This window comes from Magnolia sinica, chromosome 8, assembly GCF_029962835.1.
Source record: "Magnolia sinica isolate HGM2019 chromosome 8, MsV1, whole genome shotgun sequence".
Classification (NCBI taxonomy): Eukaryota; Viridiplantae; Streptophyta; class Magnoliopsida; order Magnoliales; family Magnoliaceae; genus Magnolia; species Magnolia sinica.
The window spans coordinates 5,583,528-5,603,781 of NC_080580.1; the positions used below are offsets into that span (position 1 = coordinate 5,583,528).

Below are 20,254 nucleotides of genomic sequence, written 5' to 3' on the forward strand. Positions count from 1 at the left end.
ACGGTGAGTTCAAAACTCCGTGGGCCACCGCAACTCTAACTCGAAATTGGGCATTCCTAGCCGTTTTTTCATCCTCCATCCAATGGACGACGTGGATTCCTGTGAAAAGTCCAGGAATGGGCCCCACCATCATCGCAGCGTCGGTTTGGCGTCCGCGTAGCGTCTTCCGCTGGCCGTTTTTGCGAAGGATTGTGGGCCCCGTACGTCACCCGTACGGCCGATCCGAGCCGTCCATCGTGTAGAGGGCTTCGAGATCTTCAAAACTATGCTGATATTCCACTCCCATGGGGACACACATGTGCGGTACAGAGGCCACAAAAGGGCTCCCCGGCAACGGCGCCAAAAACTTGATGTTTTATTTAAACCAACATGAGATAATGAACCTTCAAAACCACCCATTCTTGACTGAAATTTCGTTCTGAATCCAATGGATGGGGTGGATTTTCCAGAAAACACCTCTGTGGGGCCCACCGATCACGGCTGCGAAAAATTGCACTTCGAGTCCTTCTACGACTCTGCCACCGACCCCAGCCATCCAGCAGCTATAAAAGGGGAGTTTTGGACGTGGGAAAGGCATTCAGAACCAGAGGATTCCAGATCTGAAGCAAGGGAGAGAAGAAATAGAAGAAAGAGAAGAAAGAAAAGAGAGAGAGATTGTTTGGTTTGTCGTTTTTTTTATGAATTTTATTTAATATTTTTTTATGGATTTTATGGGTCACTAATCTCTCAGCGTGCTGAGATGAAGCCCCTAATTTGATTAGCTCTTGTATTGGTTGATTTACTTTGAATATTAATTAATTTGTCTCTTTCTCTAAGTGGGCTTTATGGGTTTAAATTCTATACTTCTCCATCTATGAACTTGACCAAAGTATATATATGGATGTTGTTTGGATGCTTATTATAGGTGCTTGTGTCTGAGCAAGAACCGGTTTCCTATAGAGGAAGAAACAGGGTGCTTTAATGAATGTACATTCCATGTACCCGACCAAGGACATGGGATATATCATTCATGGCATTGCTTAAAGGAATTAGACAGTCTGTATGCCCGATTAAGGACACAGATTGTGCTTTCTCTATTTAAGTGGTATCAATCTAGATCAAGGTGAATCAACAGACAAAACAAGGGTTAGGATAATTAGGGGTGGATTCGAAAGTCCTAGTGCCCTCTCTCTGATTGAATTTTCTTCCCTGTTCTTAATTAATTATTTTTCATAAAATTGTGCTTAGTAATTCATTCCATTATTTGTTGGATTAGTTAAGGAGAATCATAGATTTGAATTGTGACGACCAGTCCTCGTGGGAACGATCTCGTAATACGTACCGTATCTACATCTGATTCGTATACTTGCGAGTTTAAAAATCATTTAAATCATGTTGGTTTAAATAAAACATCACTAGTCCTCGACATACAGCTCCTTGAGACAGATGAAGCCAGATAAAACCTGCTCGAAGATAGTTAGCTACCTGGAAAGTTAAGATCCTGTCTCAGGCTGGGAGACTGACACTGATCAACCATTTAAGGGGTGAGGGACATGCTGATTGGCATCCTGAGGGATCTTCAAAAAGCCTTCGCTGATTTCCTGTGGGGCTGGGAGGGGACCAAGTGTAAATGCCACTAGTGCAGTTGGCAATCGATTGCTCTTCCTAAGGCTGAAGGTGGGTTGGGACTCAATAGCCTTACTGTTGTTATGAAAGCATTTTGCCTGTAGATGGCGTGGACCCTTAATTTCAGGAGAGAGTCCAATTGCTGGAGCCAATTTATCTGTGCCAAGTATGCTATGGGCAGTCACGGCGCTGGAGGTGCATCTGCACAGGCCTCTGCATCTGCTCCATCCTACACGTCACCGCTGTGGAAGAAGATTTATAAACTGAGCCCGTTACTAGAGCCCCAAACACGCTGGCTGATCAGGAAGGGGGAATGTAACGTTTGGAGATGCGACTGGATAGGGCTGGGTCTACTTGTCAATTGGGCCACTCGCACCATCCCACTAATTTTTCTGTCGGCTGAAGTTATGGACTTGCTCATTCCAAATGGTTGTCAGGCTCACTCCCCGCTACTTGCATTTCTACCATGCGTCATCATTGACCACATAGAGGAGGAAGATATTTGTACCTCCTCCACAAACGATAGGTGCATCTGGATGGACTCGACCACGAGGGAACTCTCGGTTCGATTAGTAGGGAAACTTTTCAAATCTCATGCCAACAAGAAGACCTAGTCCAAATGGGTTTGGCATGCAAAGCTTCTACCAAAGATGTCCATACTATCCTGGAAGATCCTTCACAAAGCCATCCCAACGGACACCAAGCCATCTAACGTAAAGGGGTTTCCCTTACCTCCAAATGCAACTGTTGCTCCTCTTCATTTGCGATTCAAGCAGAATCCATCGATCACAACTTTCTCCTGGAGACTAAGGTGAGGGAGGTTTGGGCCTATTATGGCAGAATCCTCGACATGAGCGGGCCTTCCCAATCATCTGCGGTGGGAATGGCCTTCTTCTAGTGGTCTGACGCCTCTTCCTCCCTCCATAGATTTCCCTTAAGGGTCTCATTCCCTCCTTCATATTTTGGGAACTATGGAGAATGAGAAATGTAGCTTGCTTAGATGGTGTAGACATTCTAGTTGCTAGTATCATCACCAACATTAAGTGCTGGATCACGCAGTTAGCCCCGCTCTTGCCCCCTCCCAAATCTATTTACCTGTCCATATCAGCTTCCCTCTCTACCCTGGGCATCTTGGCTTTTCCTGCTCTGCATCATACTACTCGCATCGTCAAATGTCTAGGCCGCAGCCTGGTTGGACCAAGCTCAACATTGACGGTTCAGCCTTTCGCAATCTTGACCCATTGAGAGGGGGAATCCTTGCTAGGGACAACACTGGGAAGATTCTCGTTGCCTTCTCTCAAGCCTATGGCCTCAGGTCTAACACACGGGCTGAAGTGAGAGCCATTCTTGACGGCCCAATCTTGTGTGCAAGATTCGGGCTCAACAAAGTGGAGGTGGCCAGCAACTCGAAATGTGTCATTTCTGCCCTATCGAACCCGTCGACCCTCTCTTGGACCATATGGTACTGGATGATGAGGATCAGGGCCATCACTCGATCATTCGAAATTGACTTTGCCCATTGTCATAGAGAGGCTAATTTCCCCCGCTGATGAGTTGGCCAGCATGGGGAGTGGAGGCCAAATGGATCGCTTCTTCTAGACACTGGAAGATCTATCAGCCAAGATTAGAGGCCTCCTTTTCTTAGATAGAACCGGCTTGGGTAGCATCCATGTAGGCTAGCTGGCGGCCCTATCCGGTCTCATCTGCTTCTTGTACATTTTATGATGGGCAGGCCCAAATTGTCGGTATGCCCGAATCCACTTCTGTAAAGATTTTGCTACATGAATATATTAGATGGAATTTTGCGAGAGAGAGAGAGAGAGAGAGAGAGAGAGAGAGAGAGAGAGAGAGAGAGAGAGAGAGAGAGAAGAAGAAAAAAAAAATGAAAAAGTAAAAAGAGCCTAAATTTCAATCAGTGCAGTATTTAAGTTCAAAGGAATCTACCTACACTGAAACAAAAGCCTATTTGATCACATACATCTTGTTGTAGCTTGCCATGGAATGAAAATCATGAAATATGATAAGAAAAGAGGCATTACAATGACATGATAAGATGAATCAAACTCTCTAGTGACTCATATGAAGAACCTCCTTTCGCCATACAACGCATTGCATTTTCCTTCAGAGCACCTACGCACTCTCTCATCTCCTTCCCTTCAATCTCCACCATCAATTTTCTTACTGCCCACTCTATCTCACTCCTATCGAACCCATTCTCAAGTTGCATTCCCACCCTCCAAACATGGCTCACATACCTAGCATGCACATTTTGGTCCAACAAATAAGGACAGCACAACATGGGAACCCCTTCACATATGCTCTCCAATGTAGAATTCCAACCATTGTGTGTCCAAAATCCTCCCACTGATGGGTGGGCCAGCACTTCTTGTTGTGGGGCCCACTTAACGATGTGGCCCTTCTCCCGTGTCTTCTCTTCAAACCCTTTTGGTAGTTCAACCCAATCATGGCCGTGGATGGAGCCAGGCCGGACCACCCACAAGAAGGGCTGGTTACTATTGGCTAGCCCCCAGGCTATCTCCACCACATCTCTTTTATCAAAGGAAGCTGAGCTCCCAAAGCTGACGTAAATCACGGTCTGTTGTGCCTGCTTGTCTAGCCATGCCATGCAACTGTAGTCTTGTGTTAGTAAACTGTTTGATGATCCCGGTGAGAATTTATAGAGTGGGCCCACTGCAAACAATGGCATGGGATGAATATCTTGTCTAATTTTCGCCAACGCAGTTGATTCGAGACCATCAAATGTGTTCATGACGTAACCCAAAGCTGACCTCATTGCATTGAGAACATCGGCCCCCAATTGCTCAAATGAATCAGGATCTATCATGCCGATGTCTGGAATGTCCTTGATCCTGAGCGGCGGAATCTCAGGAATGAGTGTGTTTGGCTGACCATCTAGTAAAGACAGACTGGTTAATATATTTACTATAATCTAATTAAGCACGGCTTGTTTTTAGAGTTAAATGTCTTCATAAAGGATCAATCAAATGTTTGCTTGTATTTCATTTTTCTGATAGATATTTTATACTTACCGGGGGTTGTAAATGGGCCTAACTGAGACAGGCCGATGGGCCATGCACTTGACCCATTTCCTCGTCCGAGTTGATTCAGTCTCAGTTCAGCTGAGTCCATTCTATCTTGGTACCACGAGTCAACCTCCCCCCCAACTCAGGAGAGTCGTGAGTCTGATCAATCGAGACCAGAAAGGTTGGGCCGAATAAATGAGTCCGGCCAATCTGACTGATCACTTCCATCCATCAAACTACCCAATGATAATTTTCTTGTTATCGTCTCTCATCACTCGTATACGTGTCACAGACACTTCAATGCAACTCGTGAACTCTCCAAATCATAGGGACCGGTGTAGATGGAGTATAGCTAAAGAATTGAACTGATCAAATGCTCCTGACCATCCAACTGGTGCATGCCAAATGGATACTTTAAAAAAGGAAGAAGAAGAAGATCAGATGTCCAAGTTCAACTAGAGAATCAGACGATTAAGATTGTCCAAAAAGTGTGTACATATAAGACGCGTCCTCCATCCACACGGGCCTACAACTAGGATAGTTTGGATTGTCATACAGGTGCACCAAGTGTACGTTGGTGATTGACCAAAATTCCAAAAACGGTGGTGAACTATCTTTGTAACTTAGACCACTTTAACAAATAAAATAAAATAAAATCTTAGCCCACTTAACAATTGCTTCGATTCCTCATCAAAATACCCTCAGCCACACAATCTCTACGTGAAAGGACAACGATCACCAGATAGATGTTTGGATACATGCATGTCATGTTCTTGCCGTACATGTTGTCTTTAACATGCGATGCGGTGATGGAGTAGTGGAACGTACGAGACCCTGGGATGGTTGATGACATATGTTATGGTATGTTAATTGACACATTTGGCAAATGTGAGGGGAGACGGATTGCATACGGCTTTTGCTTGGACAGAAATATGTCCAGAAAGGGGCATGCACCAGTTGGATGGTCATCCATTTCTACCTGCCATTTTCGAATATGACACCAAAAATGTATGTATTTTATCCACAATTTTTCATCCATTTCTACCTGCCATTTTAGAATATGAGGAGGTAGATCTTATTGTATTTGTTATCTTAAATTAAATCAGATACAGGGTTTGTCGATGTCATCGACTAACTGTTCGATGTCATAATCGATGGCATCGAATGGTGCTTGATCCCATCGAGATTTTTCGGTTTTTCTCTAATTAGTCCCTGGATTATTTGGACGTCTTTTCGATGCCATCGGTATGTGTTTGATGACATCGAACAATGCTTGATGCAAGCAGAGAAAATCAGATTTTTCAGTTTTATTTGTGGACAGTTTGGGTGTTAGTTTAATACTATTGGCATGGCTTCGATGCCATCGAAGGATAAGTTTTGATGACATCAAAGTGTATTCGATACCATTGAACTATTAGGCGCAAATTTATGCAGAGTTACGATTTTGTGGGATTTATTTTCGATTTGGCTTGGGATCCTTTTATACGTTATATATATTGGTGTAAGCAGAAATATGAGGTAATTCTAGGGTTTCTAATTTGCCCAAGGGTTTCAAAGGATGTAGTAGGGATGAGATTCGAGGTTGTTCGAATCGGATAAGCTCTTTCTCTTTGTAATTTCTACTTTCATAGTCATCTTCTGTCGTTTTGTGCCATAATATTTTTTTCCCGAAAGGGTTTTTCCACATTAAATTCATTATGTTCTCTTAGTTCTTAGTTTGTACAATTGGTTTACTACTCTTGATTCTACTCCATGTGCTTCCGTGGTCCCCCCACAGATCCAGTGCTCACATGGACCACACCATAGGAAACAATAGTGATAATGATACCCACCGTTGAAAACTTTATAGGGCCTACTGTGATGTATATTTTCCATCCAACTGTTCATTAGGTCAATAACCTGGATGAAGGGAAAACACAAATGTCAGGTAGATTTAAGACTTACGTGGCCCTCGATAAGTTTTTAATAATGAGCATTCAACTCCATTGTGTGGCCCATTTGGACCTTGGCTTTGCCTCAAATTCGGGCTCATACCCTTTAATGATATGGAAAAATAGATTAATAGGCCCCAAAGTGCCCCTCACAAGATAATATGGAAAAATAGATTAATAGAATCCCCACTGATTCTATATAGGCCAGGCAGAACATAACATGCTTTACACATTAGGTGTTTGAAAAAACATAATCTGCTTTCCATATGAGGTATTTGAAAATCGACGGTGACAGTTCTTAAACATAAATAGCCATACAGGAAGAACATCAGGCACATGTGATGCATATGTATTGAGTATTGTATTCCTCCATACACCATACAAGATTGTTAGCACTGTAAATGATGTCGTTAATTTTTTCTTTTGTGTGTGAAAGGTGCTTCACAAACATACATCTTGTCAACGCAAGATATATAGAAGCATCCAAACAGCACCTAAAGATTGTAATTGTGTTTTGGGCTGTACCCTTAACCAAGGCTTGTAAGGATGCATAACACAATTTAAGAACTTTCTTGACTGCATATCAGGATCGATTCATTTCAAGAATTTCTCGAGTGGAACCAATCAAGATTTGGGAGACGCACCTAAATGAGGCACTAACATGCACACGTACCTGTAATGGAAAGGAGTCCATTTTGCCGTAGAAGCTTCAAAGACGCCATGGTAGTAGCAAATGTGGCACTGCTGGTGCCTAACAAAATTCTTGGGAGCTTCAACTGATCGGCAACGGCTTTAGTGAAGTAAAAAAGCTCATCAGTGATGATGCATGTAACCGGGCCATCCAAGAGTAATCGGGACAAGCGATCATGGAACGGTGCTTGGCATGAGTCGTTGAGGATGCACAAAATGGTTACAAGGTCCTTAGTCCGGACCTGACCATCCGATAAGCCGACAGGTAAGGGCTCGAAGTTGAAGTTGGGGTAGTTGGATGGATTGGGAGAGTTGTAGTCAGTGTGAATTATGGTGATTGAGAATCCTTTGGAGTGTAGGAGAGTGGCCAGTTGAAGCATGGGATTGATATGTCCTTGAAATGGGATTGGCAAAATAACCAAATGAGGGACTTTCGGTGCTTGGATTTGCATGTCTCTCGACACTTCCATTGGTCTTGAGATGTGATGAACTGCGGTTGAAATGGGCCACTGGCTTTTCGGCTAAGCAAGGACCTCCATACATATAAGGATATATGCAGGGAGTTACATGATACTCTTGCGGAGTATGACACTTGATAAGCAGGCGCTCAGTAGTTTTGCATGCGTCATATATTAAGTCAAATTAAACCAACAAAATTGTGGAACCCACTCTTGATAAGTCAACAGTCAAAAAATCAGACTGGTTGAATGACCCTAAACTCTGATTAGTGGACACTTGATTGTTAAAATATGATCATTGGATATTTTAAACTGTCCATTAATGTCCGCCAATCTCATGGTAAGATTATTAATTAAGTGTAACTTTTTAGTCATGGTACATCTCAACAAAGTTCCATAATTTGGACACTTAATTTAGATTACTTCCGTTCCTGTAATTTCCACTTGTTAGATTACTTCCGTCCCTGCAATTTCTACTTGTTAAGTGCCTGTCATCCACGAAAATAAATAAATAAATCCACCACATTGCCAAAGTATTAAAAGTTTTCTCTTTGGCCTTTGCATATGCAACATAAGGAAGAAAGTAAAATAATAAGAGAAATTATCATTTTTCCCGGGTAGTTAAAAATTTTGACTTCATGAGGTAGTTTCTTAAATTCATAATAAAAAAAGATACAAAACTCAAATATTTTATTGATTAATGTCTAATGTGTATAATTTCTTATTTACACTACCAATAAAGAAAAATAAAATTCTAATTCAAAATTATTCAAAATAGTAAAATTTTAACCTCAGTAAACATCCTAATTTAATTAAAATAGAACTTACTCAAAATAGTATGTTTTGTCAAAAATACTAAGTCCAATTACAGTAACCTTATTGGGGGATTCCCGCCATGATTCCAATCAATCTCTAAAAAAATATGTAATTCTAAAACTCTAAAAAAATGTGATAAAAAATCAGAGTTACTAAAAATAATAATTTTTTCTTAAAATTCAGATTTTAAATTGGAAGTGTGCATTTTCTTACCAAAACTGACGAATGTGACCCGTTAAATAAGTTGGTTGACCCCAAATAGCCCACTACATAAAGATTAATTGGTCCTACGTCCCATAACGATACCCGGATCAAAAGTTATGGTTGATTTATGGTTCACATTTAGAAAAGTAATTTCTCCCTGTCATGAATGAATTTCTTTGAACTAGATGTCCGTAGGTCTTTCTTTCTTTATTTTTATTTTTATTTTTTTTGTTAATATATGCCATGTGTACGATTTCTTACCGCATGCGTATCAAGTATAATACACTACCAGAGTATCATATAACTCTTCATTTTCAGTGGTCCATATGCATCTATATCCTCTATAAGATAAGATAGAAAATTCAAATGCAAAAGAGAGATGGATTACTCAACTATGTTGCCGTGGACATTGATGGTGCGGGCATGCATCCATCTTCTCTTTCTTGTAAGAAAAAGAGCAGTTCTTTCCAATGGCAAGCTCCCACCAAGTCCCATCCCACTTCCCATTGTAGGAAACATGCTCAAACTCAGTAGAAAACCCAACGAGTCACTCACTCAGCTCGCCAAGACATATGGCCCACTAATGACACTTAAGCTAGGCTCCATAACTACGGTCGTTGTTTCATCATTAATCATAGCTGAAGAAGTCCTCCATAAGAATGATCAATCCTTCTTAGGTCGAATAATTCGTGCACTCAACTTCCATGCGTCATCAATCGTGTGGTCACAACTAACCACACGTTGGCGAAAGCAACGAACGATATGTAACGCAGAAATGTTCACCACAGCAAGACTCACCGCTAACCAAGGCCTTCGACACAAGAAAGTCCAAGATCTAATCGTTCACATCCATGAGTAGCGGCTAGCAGGACGAGCAGTTGATATTGGCCAAGCCACCTTCACTACCACCCTCTGTTGAGATGTGGAGCCACATTTGGGGGCCGCTCGACCGGTTGAGTGGCCCACTCGACCAGTCTAGGACTGGCTCGACTCAAAGTCCAGCGAGCATCAGGTTTTGAGTTTTGAGGTGCTCAATCAGTCGAGGCCCCTGCTCGACTAGTCGAGCAGCCTGTTCGACCAGTCGAGGTTACGTAGATTCGTTTCCGGATCTTACATGGACTGCGGATTTGTAAGTCGGTTTTCGCAAGGGTGCGAAAGGGAAGTTGGCTAAACTATAAATAGGGATCCCTAGGGCTTTTTTAGGTATGATGAGAGTTATTCCAAGGTGTGGGCAAAAGGTTTTCTCTGTACTTTCAAGAGAGAGGTTAGTATATTACCTTGTAATCTTCATTTTTCTTCATAATGGAAGTTTGCATCCGTAGTTTTTTTTTTTAAACCTTTGTTGGGGTTTTTCCACGTATATCTTATCTTGTGGTTTGTGTGGAATGCTTTTATTCTTTTTCTAGTTTATATTTCTTTTTGTTTGTCATTTGTGGGTGAGATTGAAGATTGGATCTCGATTCACTGCGTTGTTGGCGTGCTGCGCAACAACTGGTACAGAGCTATTAGTTTAGTTCTATAGGCAGCGATGATGGAAGATGGAAAAACTAGAATTGAGAAGTTTAATGGTTCAAACTTTGCCTTCCGGAAGATGCAAATGGAAGATTATCTGTATCAGAAGGACCTCTATATTCCTCTAGGAGGAAAAAAGAAGAAAACAGAGAAGATGACAGATGATGAGTGGTTTTTATTGAATCAAAAGACTTTAGGAACGATCCAACTCTCTGTCTAAGAGTGTCGCCTTTAATATATCCAAGATGAAAACCACAAAAGAATTAATGGAAGCCGTAGCCACAATGTACGAAAAATCCTCAGCGTCTAACAAGGTTTATCTTATTAAACAGCTATTCAACATGAAGATGTCAGATGGTAGGAGCGTGGCTGAACATCTAAACGAGTTCAATACAGTCACAAGTCAATTGGAATCCATTGGCATTATTTTTTAGGATGAGGTCAGGGCGTTATTGAACTTGTCCAGTTTGCCAGACAGTTGGGATGGTCTGGTGATTGTTGTGAGCAATTCTTCAGGGTTGACAAAGCTGAAATTTGATGATTTAGCCGGTCTAATTCTCAACAAAGAATCTAAAAGAAAGGCATCAGGAGTTTCAGGGGATTTAGGGAATGCTTTAAACGTTGAAGGAAGAGGAAGATCACTGAACAAAGGAGGCAATAAACACGGACGTTCTAAGTCGAGGAAGAAGTCCAAGGGACCAAAAGACTGTTGGTATTGCGGGAAGAAGGGGCATATAAAACGTGATTGCAAGGCGTTCAAGAAATAAGAAGGAAGCTCTTAAGGCGGGAAAGATTCAGTGAATCTATCTAAGGAGGGTGACAGAAAGGTCTTGATCTTGTGTCTTGATGTGAGGAATGAGTCTTGGGTTATAGACTCGGGTGTTTCGTTTCATGTCACTTCATGTAAGGAAGTTCTGCGTAATTATGTATTAGGTGACTTCAGAAGAGTCTACCTAGGTGATGATGAGCCGTGTAGTATTGTTGGAAAGGGAGACGTTTATATAAATCAGAAAGACGGAATGACTTTGAAATTAAAGGATGTCAGACATGTACTGAGTTTGAAACGGAACTTGATCTCAGTGGGGCAGTTGGCCGATACCGGATATATGACGACCTTCACTAGTAATTTCTGTAAGATCACAAATGGTGCATTGGTGATATATCAAGGTAAAAAGGAAGGTACTTTGTACGTGACTTCAGGATCGTATAGTTCACTTGCAGTCGCATCAACTGGAGTGAATGGGCAATTGTGACATCAGAGGTTGAGACATATAAGTGAGAAGGAGATGAGAGTGCTATTGTTAAAAGGAAAGTTACCAAGGCTGAAGTCTATTGACTTGAAATTCTGCGAAGACTGTGTGTATGACAAGCAGAAGAGGGTAAGCTTCAAGAAGACAGGACGCGCTCCAAAGACGCATCTGTTGGAGCTTATACACACTGATGTGTGACACAGGTATCATCTCTTGGTGGTTCACGTTATTTTATTTCTTTTATTGATGATGCTAGTAGAAAACTGTTGATTTATTTCTTAAAGCACAAATCTGATGTATTTGATGTATTTAAGAAGTGAAAAGTAATGGTAGAAAACGTAACAGGCAAAATAGTAAAATGTCTCGGATTTAATAATCGGGGAGAGTACTGTGATAAGAGATTTGAGGAGTATTGTATAGCAAATGGAATCAAACATCAGAAAATGATTCCAGGGACACCACAACAGAATGGTGTGGTTGAGCGCATTAACAGGACAATCCTTGAGCGTGCTAGGAGCATGAGGTTACATGCAGGGTTGCCCAAGACCTTTTGGACAGATGCTGTGAATACTACTGCATATCTCATTAATAGAAGTCCCTCAGCACCATTGGATGACGTGCTACCAGAAGAAACGTAGACTGGGAAGGAAGTGAACCTACACATCTCAGAGCATTCGGTTACACTTCATATGTTCACATTGATGCACAGCACGGAAACAAGCTGGATGCGAAGTCCAAGAGGTGCACGTTTATAGGCTACGGCCAACATGATTTTGGCTACAAGTTTTGAGATGCAGAAAATAGGAAAATTATCAAAAGCAAAGACGTAGTCTTCAATGAAAAAGTGATGCATATGGACAGTGTGTAGGAAAACAAGGCCGAGGAAAAAGAATTTGTTTAGTTGGAAGAGTTACCCGATATGGGTGTTATAGCGCCATCGGATGATCATGCACAGGAGCATTATGAGGCAGAACTACAAATACCGATTGTGAGGAGGTCTACTCGGGAGAGGAGACCCACGGTCCGATACTCACCCTCCTTACATTATCTACTACTGACAGATAATGGTGAACCAGAATGTTTTGAAGAGACATTACAGTCAAATACACGGGTTAAGTGGGAGCAGGCCATGGATGATGAAATGGACTCTCTTGAGTCTAATTGTACATGGAAGCTAGTCACTCTACCCAAGGGTAAGAAAGCTCTTCATCACAAGTGGGTTTACAGACTGAAGGAGGAACACGATGGTTCGAAATGGTACAAGGCTATATTAGTTGTGAAAGGGTTTCAATAAAAGGCAAGTATCGATTTTACTGTAATATTTTCACCGGTAGTGAAAATGTCTATGATTCGCATGGTCTTGAGTATAGTGGCTACAGAGGACTTACATCTAAAGCAACTAGATGTTAAGACAGCCTTTCTTCATGGAGACCTTGAAGAAGAGATATATATGCATCAGCCGACAGGATATGTGGCACCAGGAAAGGAGAACAAGGTGTATAGATTGAAGAAGAGTCTATATGGCCTGAAGTAGGCCCTGAGGCAGTGGTATAAGAAGTTCGACAGTTTTATGTCGAAAAATGATTTTAAGATATGTCATGCAAACCACTGTTGTTATTTGAAGAAGTTTGATACGTCTTACATCATCCTTCTTCTGTACGTTGATGATATGCTTATGGCCGGTTCAAGCATGAAGGACATCTCAGATCTCAAAAGACAACTTTCTAGAGAATTTGCTATGAAAGATTTAGGAGCTGCAAAACAAATCCTAGGCATGAGGATAAAGTGTGACAGAGAAAACAAGAAATTAGTTTTGTCACAGGCAGAGTACATAGCCAAGGTACTTGATCGATTCAATATGGGAGGTGCTAAGTCGGTTAGCACTCCATTAGCCAACCACTTTAAGTTATCTAAGGGGCAAGGTGCAAAGACGCAGGAGGAACAGGACTACATGGATAAAGTCTCATACACGTCAATTATTGGGAGTCTCATGTATGCTGTGGTGAGCATGAGACCAGACATTACTTAAGTAGTGGGAGTTGTTAGCAAGTTCATGAACAACCCCGAGAAGGAATATTGGGAAGCTGTGAAGTGGATCCTCAGATACCTAACAGGTACTGTGGATATAGGACTATGTTATGGTGGATTGAAAATCAAGCTACAAGGCTACGTAGATTCAGATTTGGCAGGAGATATCGCAGCAGAAGAAGCACTAAAGGTTATGTCTTTACTCTGGGTAGTGCTGTAGTTAGTTGGGTCTCTCAGTTACAAAAGATATATCTATCAATACGACGGAAGCAGAATATGTTGTAACTACAGAAGCATGCAAGGAGATGGTGTGGATACAAGGCTTTATGGAAGAGTTGGGTAAGAAGCAAGCAGATTGCAAGTTGTACACTGACAGTCAAAGTGCAATACACTTGACTAAGAATTCAGCCTTTCATTCAAAGACCAAGCATATTGACATCAAATATCACTTCATACGTTCGTTATTAGAAGATGGATCGATTGCTCTGGAGAAGATTCATACAAGTGAGAATCTTATGGATATGCTGACCAAGGCGGTCACACGGGAAAAGCTGAAACTTTGTTCAGCTTTGATTCGTCTTCAGTCGTGAAGACGGGGAAGTGGTCCACTCCAGATGTAGAAGACGAAGGTTATGGCGATGTATCTATAAGTGGGAGATTGTTGAGATGTGGAGTTACATCTAGGGGCTGCTCGATCGGTTGAGTGGCCCACTTGACTAGTTGAGGACTGGCTCGACTCAAAGTCCAGCGAACATCAGGTTTTGGGTTCTGAGGTGCTCGAACGGTCGAGGCCCCTGCTCGACCAATCAAGCAACCTACTCGACCAGTCGAGGTTACGCAGATTCGTTTCCAGATATTGCACGGACTGCGGATTTTTGAGTCAGTTTTCGCATGGGTGCAAAAGGAAAGTTGCTTAAACTATAACTAGGAGTCCCGAGGGCTTTTATAGTTATGATGAGAGTTATTCCAAGGTGAGGGCAAAGGGTTTTCTCTGTACTTCCAAGGGAGAGGTTAGTATATTACCTTGTAATCTTTGTTTTTCTTCATAGTGGAAGTTTACATCCGTGGTTTTTTACCCTTGTTGGGGGTTTTCCACGTATATCTTATCTTGTGGTTTGTGTGGAATGCTTTGATTCTTTTTTTTCTTAGTTTATATTTCTTCTTATTTATCGTTTGTGGGTGAGACCGAAGATTGGATCTCGGTTCACTGCGTTGTTGGTGTGCTGCGTAACGCCCTTGACTTTTTTTTTTTTCAGATGAGTGGTTTGACTCTTTTTTTTTTTTTGGAAAAGTCAGGTATGTATTGATATAGGCAAGTGTACATGATGGGGATTCAGGTGGGCCTCATAGAGAGGAGGCCATGCTTATCGTATAAAAGTATAAGTGAAAAAAAAAGTAAAAATAAAATATAAAATATAGTAGATCGAACAGGGGAATTATATGAAAATAGAGCAGAAGATAGCTACAATGAGAAAGCTGCCAAATAGAGAAACTTGTCCAGAGGAGAGGGAGGCTCCCAGGAGATGTAGTCAGGAATAAGAGGACAGGACAATGGAGAGTTGCACGCTGCACTGGGCGATGGGGGGACAGATGAGTTAGCCAACCCCTATTTTTGGTTTGGATAATCTAATATGACCTAGATTTCATCTGTCCAGAAGAATGGAGCCTCTAATGGGCCTTAGAAGATCAATCTGATGAAGGAAGAGTTTGTTCGAAGCACCCCTACTCACTAATTTAGAGAGACCATCAGCTACAGAGTTACCCTTCTCTGAATGCGAAGCAAAAGTGGATGTGGAGGGCCTGGGTCAGTTACTGAATGATACCCAAATGGTACCAAATGTTCTAGCTACTTAACTTGTTGGGATTAGACACTGCTTCAAAAATCACTCGAGTCTGTTTCTGCTATAATATGAGACAGAGCTCTATTTCTATAATGGGTCAGCCCATCAGCAAGTGCACAGGCCTTTGCAACTGTGTTAGAAATAGGGCCATATCTGCTGTGAAAAGCAAAGATAAAGTTACCCAGGTGATCTCTGCGGATGCTGCCTCCACCCCCTTCACCCAGGTTCCCCCTAGCTGAATCATCCACATTCAACTTCAGATGGAGGCTTGCACCAAGTGATGATTTGAGTCCTATGTGAAATAGGGAGGGATAGAGTGTTCATACCCAAAGCTTGCCCAATCTTTAAGCCTTGATCTAAGGAGATGTCCAGCTAAGGCAATTGAGGGTGAATAACTCTAATACATTTAGAGATCTTGGCGATGGTTGCAGCTGCTATAAAAGAGCAATTATCGAATCTGGCGGCATTTCTACCAAGTTAAAGCTCCCATATGATGAGAGGGGGAGTGAGGCCACGAAGGATCTTCCAAGATGAGGATTTTCTAGCAACCATTGTCCATAGATGGATTCAGTTGGATATGGACTGTCCCAATATGAGATTGACTTTGAGGAGTCGAGTGAAGAAGCTCCAGACTTGGGACACTACCTGACCATTACAGAGAAGGTGATCAAGATCTTCGACGTTGTGGGAGGAGGGAGGATGTGACTGATTGTTAGTCTGGCAATATGGCTGGACTTGGGCTGTCTGGCTTGAGACCGTGGAGGCTGGATGTGGGATATGAGTTGGAATAGCTATGGTGGGAGGGGTGACGGTATAGGGATGATGGCCTAAGCATGTGACGGTGGAATTGGGGCAAGATGGGGCTGATGGATATGCCTGTGTGAGATGGGATGGGGTGTTTGCAGCACTCACATTTAGATGCTAGGCTGATGCCTACTTTCTGGACTGAAGAATTAACTGGGGTAGCTCCATGCATCACTTTCCACATGAAAATGAAAATGCCAATTTTTGGAGGGAGGAATTTGTTCCAGGCCCAAAAGGTCCAAGGTTGCTTAGGGTGGGAAGCTCATGTGACATTCCAAGCTAATTTAGAGGTGAATTTCCCTAATGGCAAGAGTTTCCAAATAAGTTTATCTTGTCTATCTGATAGAGAGATGTCACTATCTTTGATTATCTGGGTAGAGGATCAGGGAGTATGGTTTCTATGGATGAGAAGTTCTAGCCATCTGCTTGATTCTAGAAATCCTTCACCAAAGCCTCTTTGGAGGGGCCAAGAGGGGGTGCAAGAGCCGCTCCGATACGCAGCCCATTACCAGTCCAATTCTGAAACCAGAATTTGATGTTACCTTTGCCAATCAACCATCTCGAATTGAGAATGCAAAACAAGAGCGTGTCTCTAACTTGTACCCATATGCTCGATCCTCCAATGATGGTTTGATATCTTGCACTGATGAATTTGACGAAGTATTTCACATGGAATAGTTTGGCCCATAGAGAATTTCCCTCGAGAAGTCTCCATGCCATCTTACAACGCAAGGCAAACATTACATTCTCAAGTCTTCTAATGCCTAGCCCTCCTTCACATATATGATAACATAAATCACTCCATTTAACCCAATGCCGACAGTTGCCGGTTTCTGAGCTTCCCCAAAAGAAGGATGCTAGCTTTTTTCCAATCTGATGGTAGGATTTTTTTCGGGATGTGGAGGGCTGCGAGGATATGTATAGGGATGTTATTTAGAACATGTTTAATTAGCACCAATGTAGCAGCCTGGTTAAGAAGCTTAGCCTTCCAACCCACTATCCGGTGTCCGATCTTGTGTACAAGAGGCAAAAGATGTTGATTTTGGACCTTTCCTTTGGCTAGCGGTGCTCCTAGGTAGGTGAGTGGAAAAGTGGATGGTTGGAAGCCAGTGAGTTGTGAAATCTATCTCGCCCTTCCAATAGGGGCCTTTTTTGGAAGGATGAAGTAGCTTTTGACTTTCTGCCCCGACCCTTTCTCATAGGAATGAATGAAAGAAAGGAAGGCACAAATTAAAGAGATCCTGCCATCAAGGAAGGAGATTGTATCATCGGCAAATAGCAAATGAGAAATTGGCGGGCTGTCCCTGGGGAGTTTGTAATGAAAGTAGGCCCCATATTGGAAAAGGAACTTCAGCCCTCTGCTTAAAACCTTCGCCGTTATAATGAATATGGCCGGGGATAGAGGAACTCCTTGGTGGAGGCCCCTAGATGATTGGAAGAAGCCGAAAGGTTTTCCGTTGATGATTATAGAGAACCAACAGCCCTCCCAACATTGTTGTGCTAGGCGAACCCACCCTGTGCTGAAACCGAAGGATATAAAAGCCTTCTCGATGAAAACCCATTCCATCCTATCGTATGCCTTCTCAATGTCCAGCTTGAATATAATGTTGCCCCCAATGGTTTTCCTGTCTATATCAAAAGCCATTTTTGATGTTATGGATATGCTTTCTGCAATGGATCTATCTTTGGTAAAGACACTTTGTTCCTTAGATATGATCCTTGGAAGAATATTGGACAGCCTGGAAGCAATGATCTTGGAGAAAATCTTTTGCACACAGTTGCAAAGGCTAATGGGTCTGAAGTCTGGGAAGCTAGTTGGATTAGCTTTTTTAGGAAAAAGGAAGATCGAGGTACAACGGAAAGATCTAGGTATAGGGCCTCCTTGAAAAAAGTCGACGGATGCCAGAAGAAGATTATCTTGAATTATGTCCCAACACGATGTGAAGAAGCCTCCTAAGAAGCCATTTGGGCTAGGAGCATTGTTGGCAGGGATGGAGAAAGTTACAGCTTTTACATCCACTAAGGTTGAAGGACACGATAGCATAGCATTCATGTGATCGGATATAAGATTGGGATGCAATGGAGAAGGTCCCGGGGGGGCGTGGGTTTTCAGATGTGAAAAGTTGAGAAAAATACCTGACGATTTCTGCTCCTATGTCTGAAATTGAGTAAAGAGAGGAACCTGATGGGAGGCGGATGGAGGAGATGGTTGCTCTTCTCCTTCTGTCAATCACTGAGTGAAAAAATCTGGTGTTCATGTCTCCAGCATCCAGCCATGTGACTCTGGATTTCTGTTTCCAAAAAGTTTCTTCTTGGAAGAGGGCCCTCTTCAGATGAGCTTGAGCTAGGTTCAGCTTTTCTCTGTCCTCATTGATCTGGATTGGGTGAGATTGAATTCAACATTGTTCGCCTTGTCTTCGGCATTTCTGACATACCCTATGTAAAATTAGGCCTAGATCTGATAAACTACTTTTGCTTCCATTTAGCCTTGTTTTGGTCTAACCATGCCAAGAATGCATATGTGACATGTGTGACATGTCCTACATCGATATGGTATATCACTAATGACTAGGAACAGTGGGGATGCAACTCCCCTGCATTGTTTAAAGACTCAGTGGCTTGGCCCAACTCAATTTGGCCTTCGGTTGAGTTGACCCTTTTTAAGATGACCCACTGCATTTTTATATAACATAGGACGTCTTTATAAAATGTGCCCTGCCATCATCAATAAGCACCTCAAAAGATAGGTCCATTACAAAACTCTAGTGGGCCTGATTTTATGTGTTAGGCATGATTTTACGTAAGGCTATCAATGGGCCAGGCCTGGGTCAGCTTCTGCCTAGATTTTGAACTGTTTGGGCCAGCCTTTATGGCCCGGTCGATTCAAATTTGATTTTTCCTGGCTAGAAACCAGCCCATTGACAGTCCTAGTTTTACATAGTATGTCCAACTTGGTTTTGGATCTGGTTGCCTTTTTAGATCAATGGAGAACAAGAGCGGGAGAAAATAATGGATGGATTGGATTTGATACACATTATGGTGGGGCCTACACACTACATTTTAGAGTAAGCTTATACCAAAGGCATTGCACGAGATCCAGCCCCCTTTATAACTAATGGAATTGGAGAAGGAAGATGGTTGATCTACGGATCCATGTAGCATATGCTCATCGTACTACACATTGGGCCCGCAAGTCATGTGTATGGTATCCAAATATCAATCAGAGAAGGTGCCACGGAAGTTAGATGCTCCAAAAATCTGGCTGATCCAACCATCATGTGGACCACCACCCGAATTTAATTAGAAGTTTTTGGATGGTTATCTAAAGTCTCTTATATTACAGCCACCTAATTATTTTTTTAGGGCTGAATTTTGCGAAATCTCAACATCATGGTGGGGCTAATGCACAGGTTGGCTGACACATGTGAAACCTGGTAGGCCTATCACAAAATAATGGGAAACCATCTAAAACCTCCAAATTCATATGGCCCGTATGATACTTGGATCGCCCAATTTTTTGGCCGTACCTAATTTTCACGGTAGGCCAACCTGGGATTGGTTGGATGCGATGTACACACCCAGGTAGCACCACATTCAACCTTTGTTGAATGATTGTTTTGGATGGTATGAAATAGAAACTTGGAAGAGAGACCGTTCATTGCGGAAGGGTCTCCAAACTCGTCATCTCATTGACATCATCGATATCATCAGTAGGTTGAAACCAATATTTGCCGGAGACCCTCTTTCGGATGAGACAATCTTCGAACCCTGCTTTAGATGGTGTGTCCAGACAGGCCCTTAGCCCAGCACAAACCGAGCTTGAGCCCCATCCCCAGTTCCATCCACTCATAGAATGGGACACAACATCAGCCATCAGCCAATTCACTGGCCTCTCCGAAAATCTCAGCACCCCTGCTGCACTCGGCCCCTCCCAGCTGCTATTATTCTTGTAGTCACCCCAGCCTCAGCACCAATAATCTCCCTCCAAACTACTTCCCCAATGATTAGGAAACGCAGCAGGACAGATGATAGACAATCTGGATTGAAATCAGAAAGAGCACTGCTGCTCGG

General features: G+C 42.4%; 1 protein-coding gene across 2 annotated transcripts; it reads right to left on the minus strand.

Moving 5' to 3' along the window:
• Positions 1-3,625: 3,625 nt before the first annotated feature.
• On the minus strand, positions 3,626-7,771 carry LOC131253838 (UDP-glycosyltransferase 76B1-like). 2 transcript variants are annotated; one of them, XM_058254972.1, is made up of 2 exons: positions 7,254-7,771; positions 3,626-4,296 (listed from the first exon to the last, which is right to left on the minus strand). In XM_058254972.1, exons 1-2 carry the CDS (start codon positions 7,738-7,740, stop codon positions 3,641-3,643), a joined length of 1,143 nt encoding a protein of 380 aa, XP_058110955.1. In that variant the 5' UTR covers positions 7,741-7,771; the 3' UTR covers positions 3,626-3,640. The 2 variants fall into 2 exon arrangements, with proteins under 2 accessions (XP_058110955.1, XP_058110954.1); XM_058254971.1 differs by having other exon boundaries at positions 3,626-4,518.
• Positions 7,772-20,254: the final 12,483 nt, after the last annotated feature.

Bases quoted from the DNA above. Each gene is read 5' to 3' on its own strand.
- LOC131253838 (XM_058254971.1), bottom strand. From the start codon at position 7,740: ATGGAAGTGTCGAGAGACATGCAAATCCAAGCACCGAAAGTCCCTCAT. The intron at 4,519-7,253 runs GTACGTGTGCAT...TGTCTTTACTAG, and splicing joins TGGACTCCTTTCCATTACAG to ATGGTCAGCCAAACACACTC.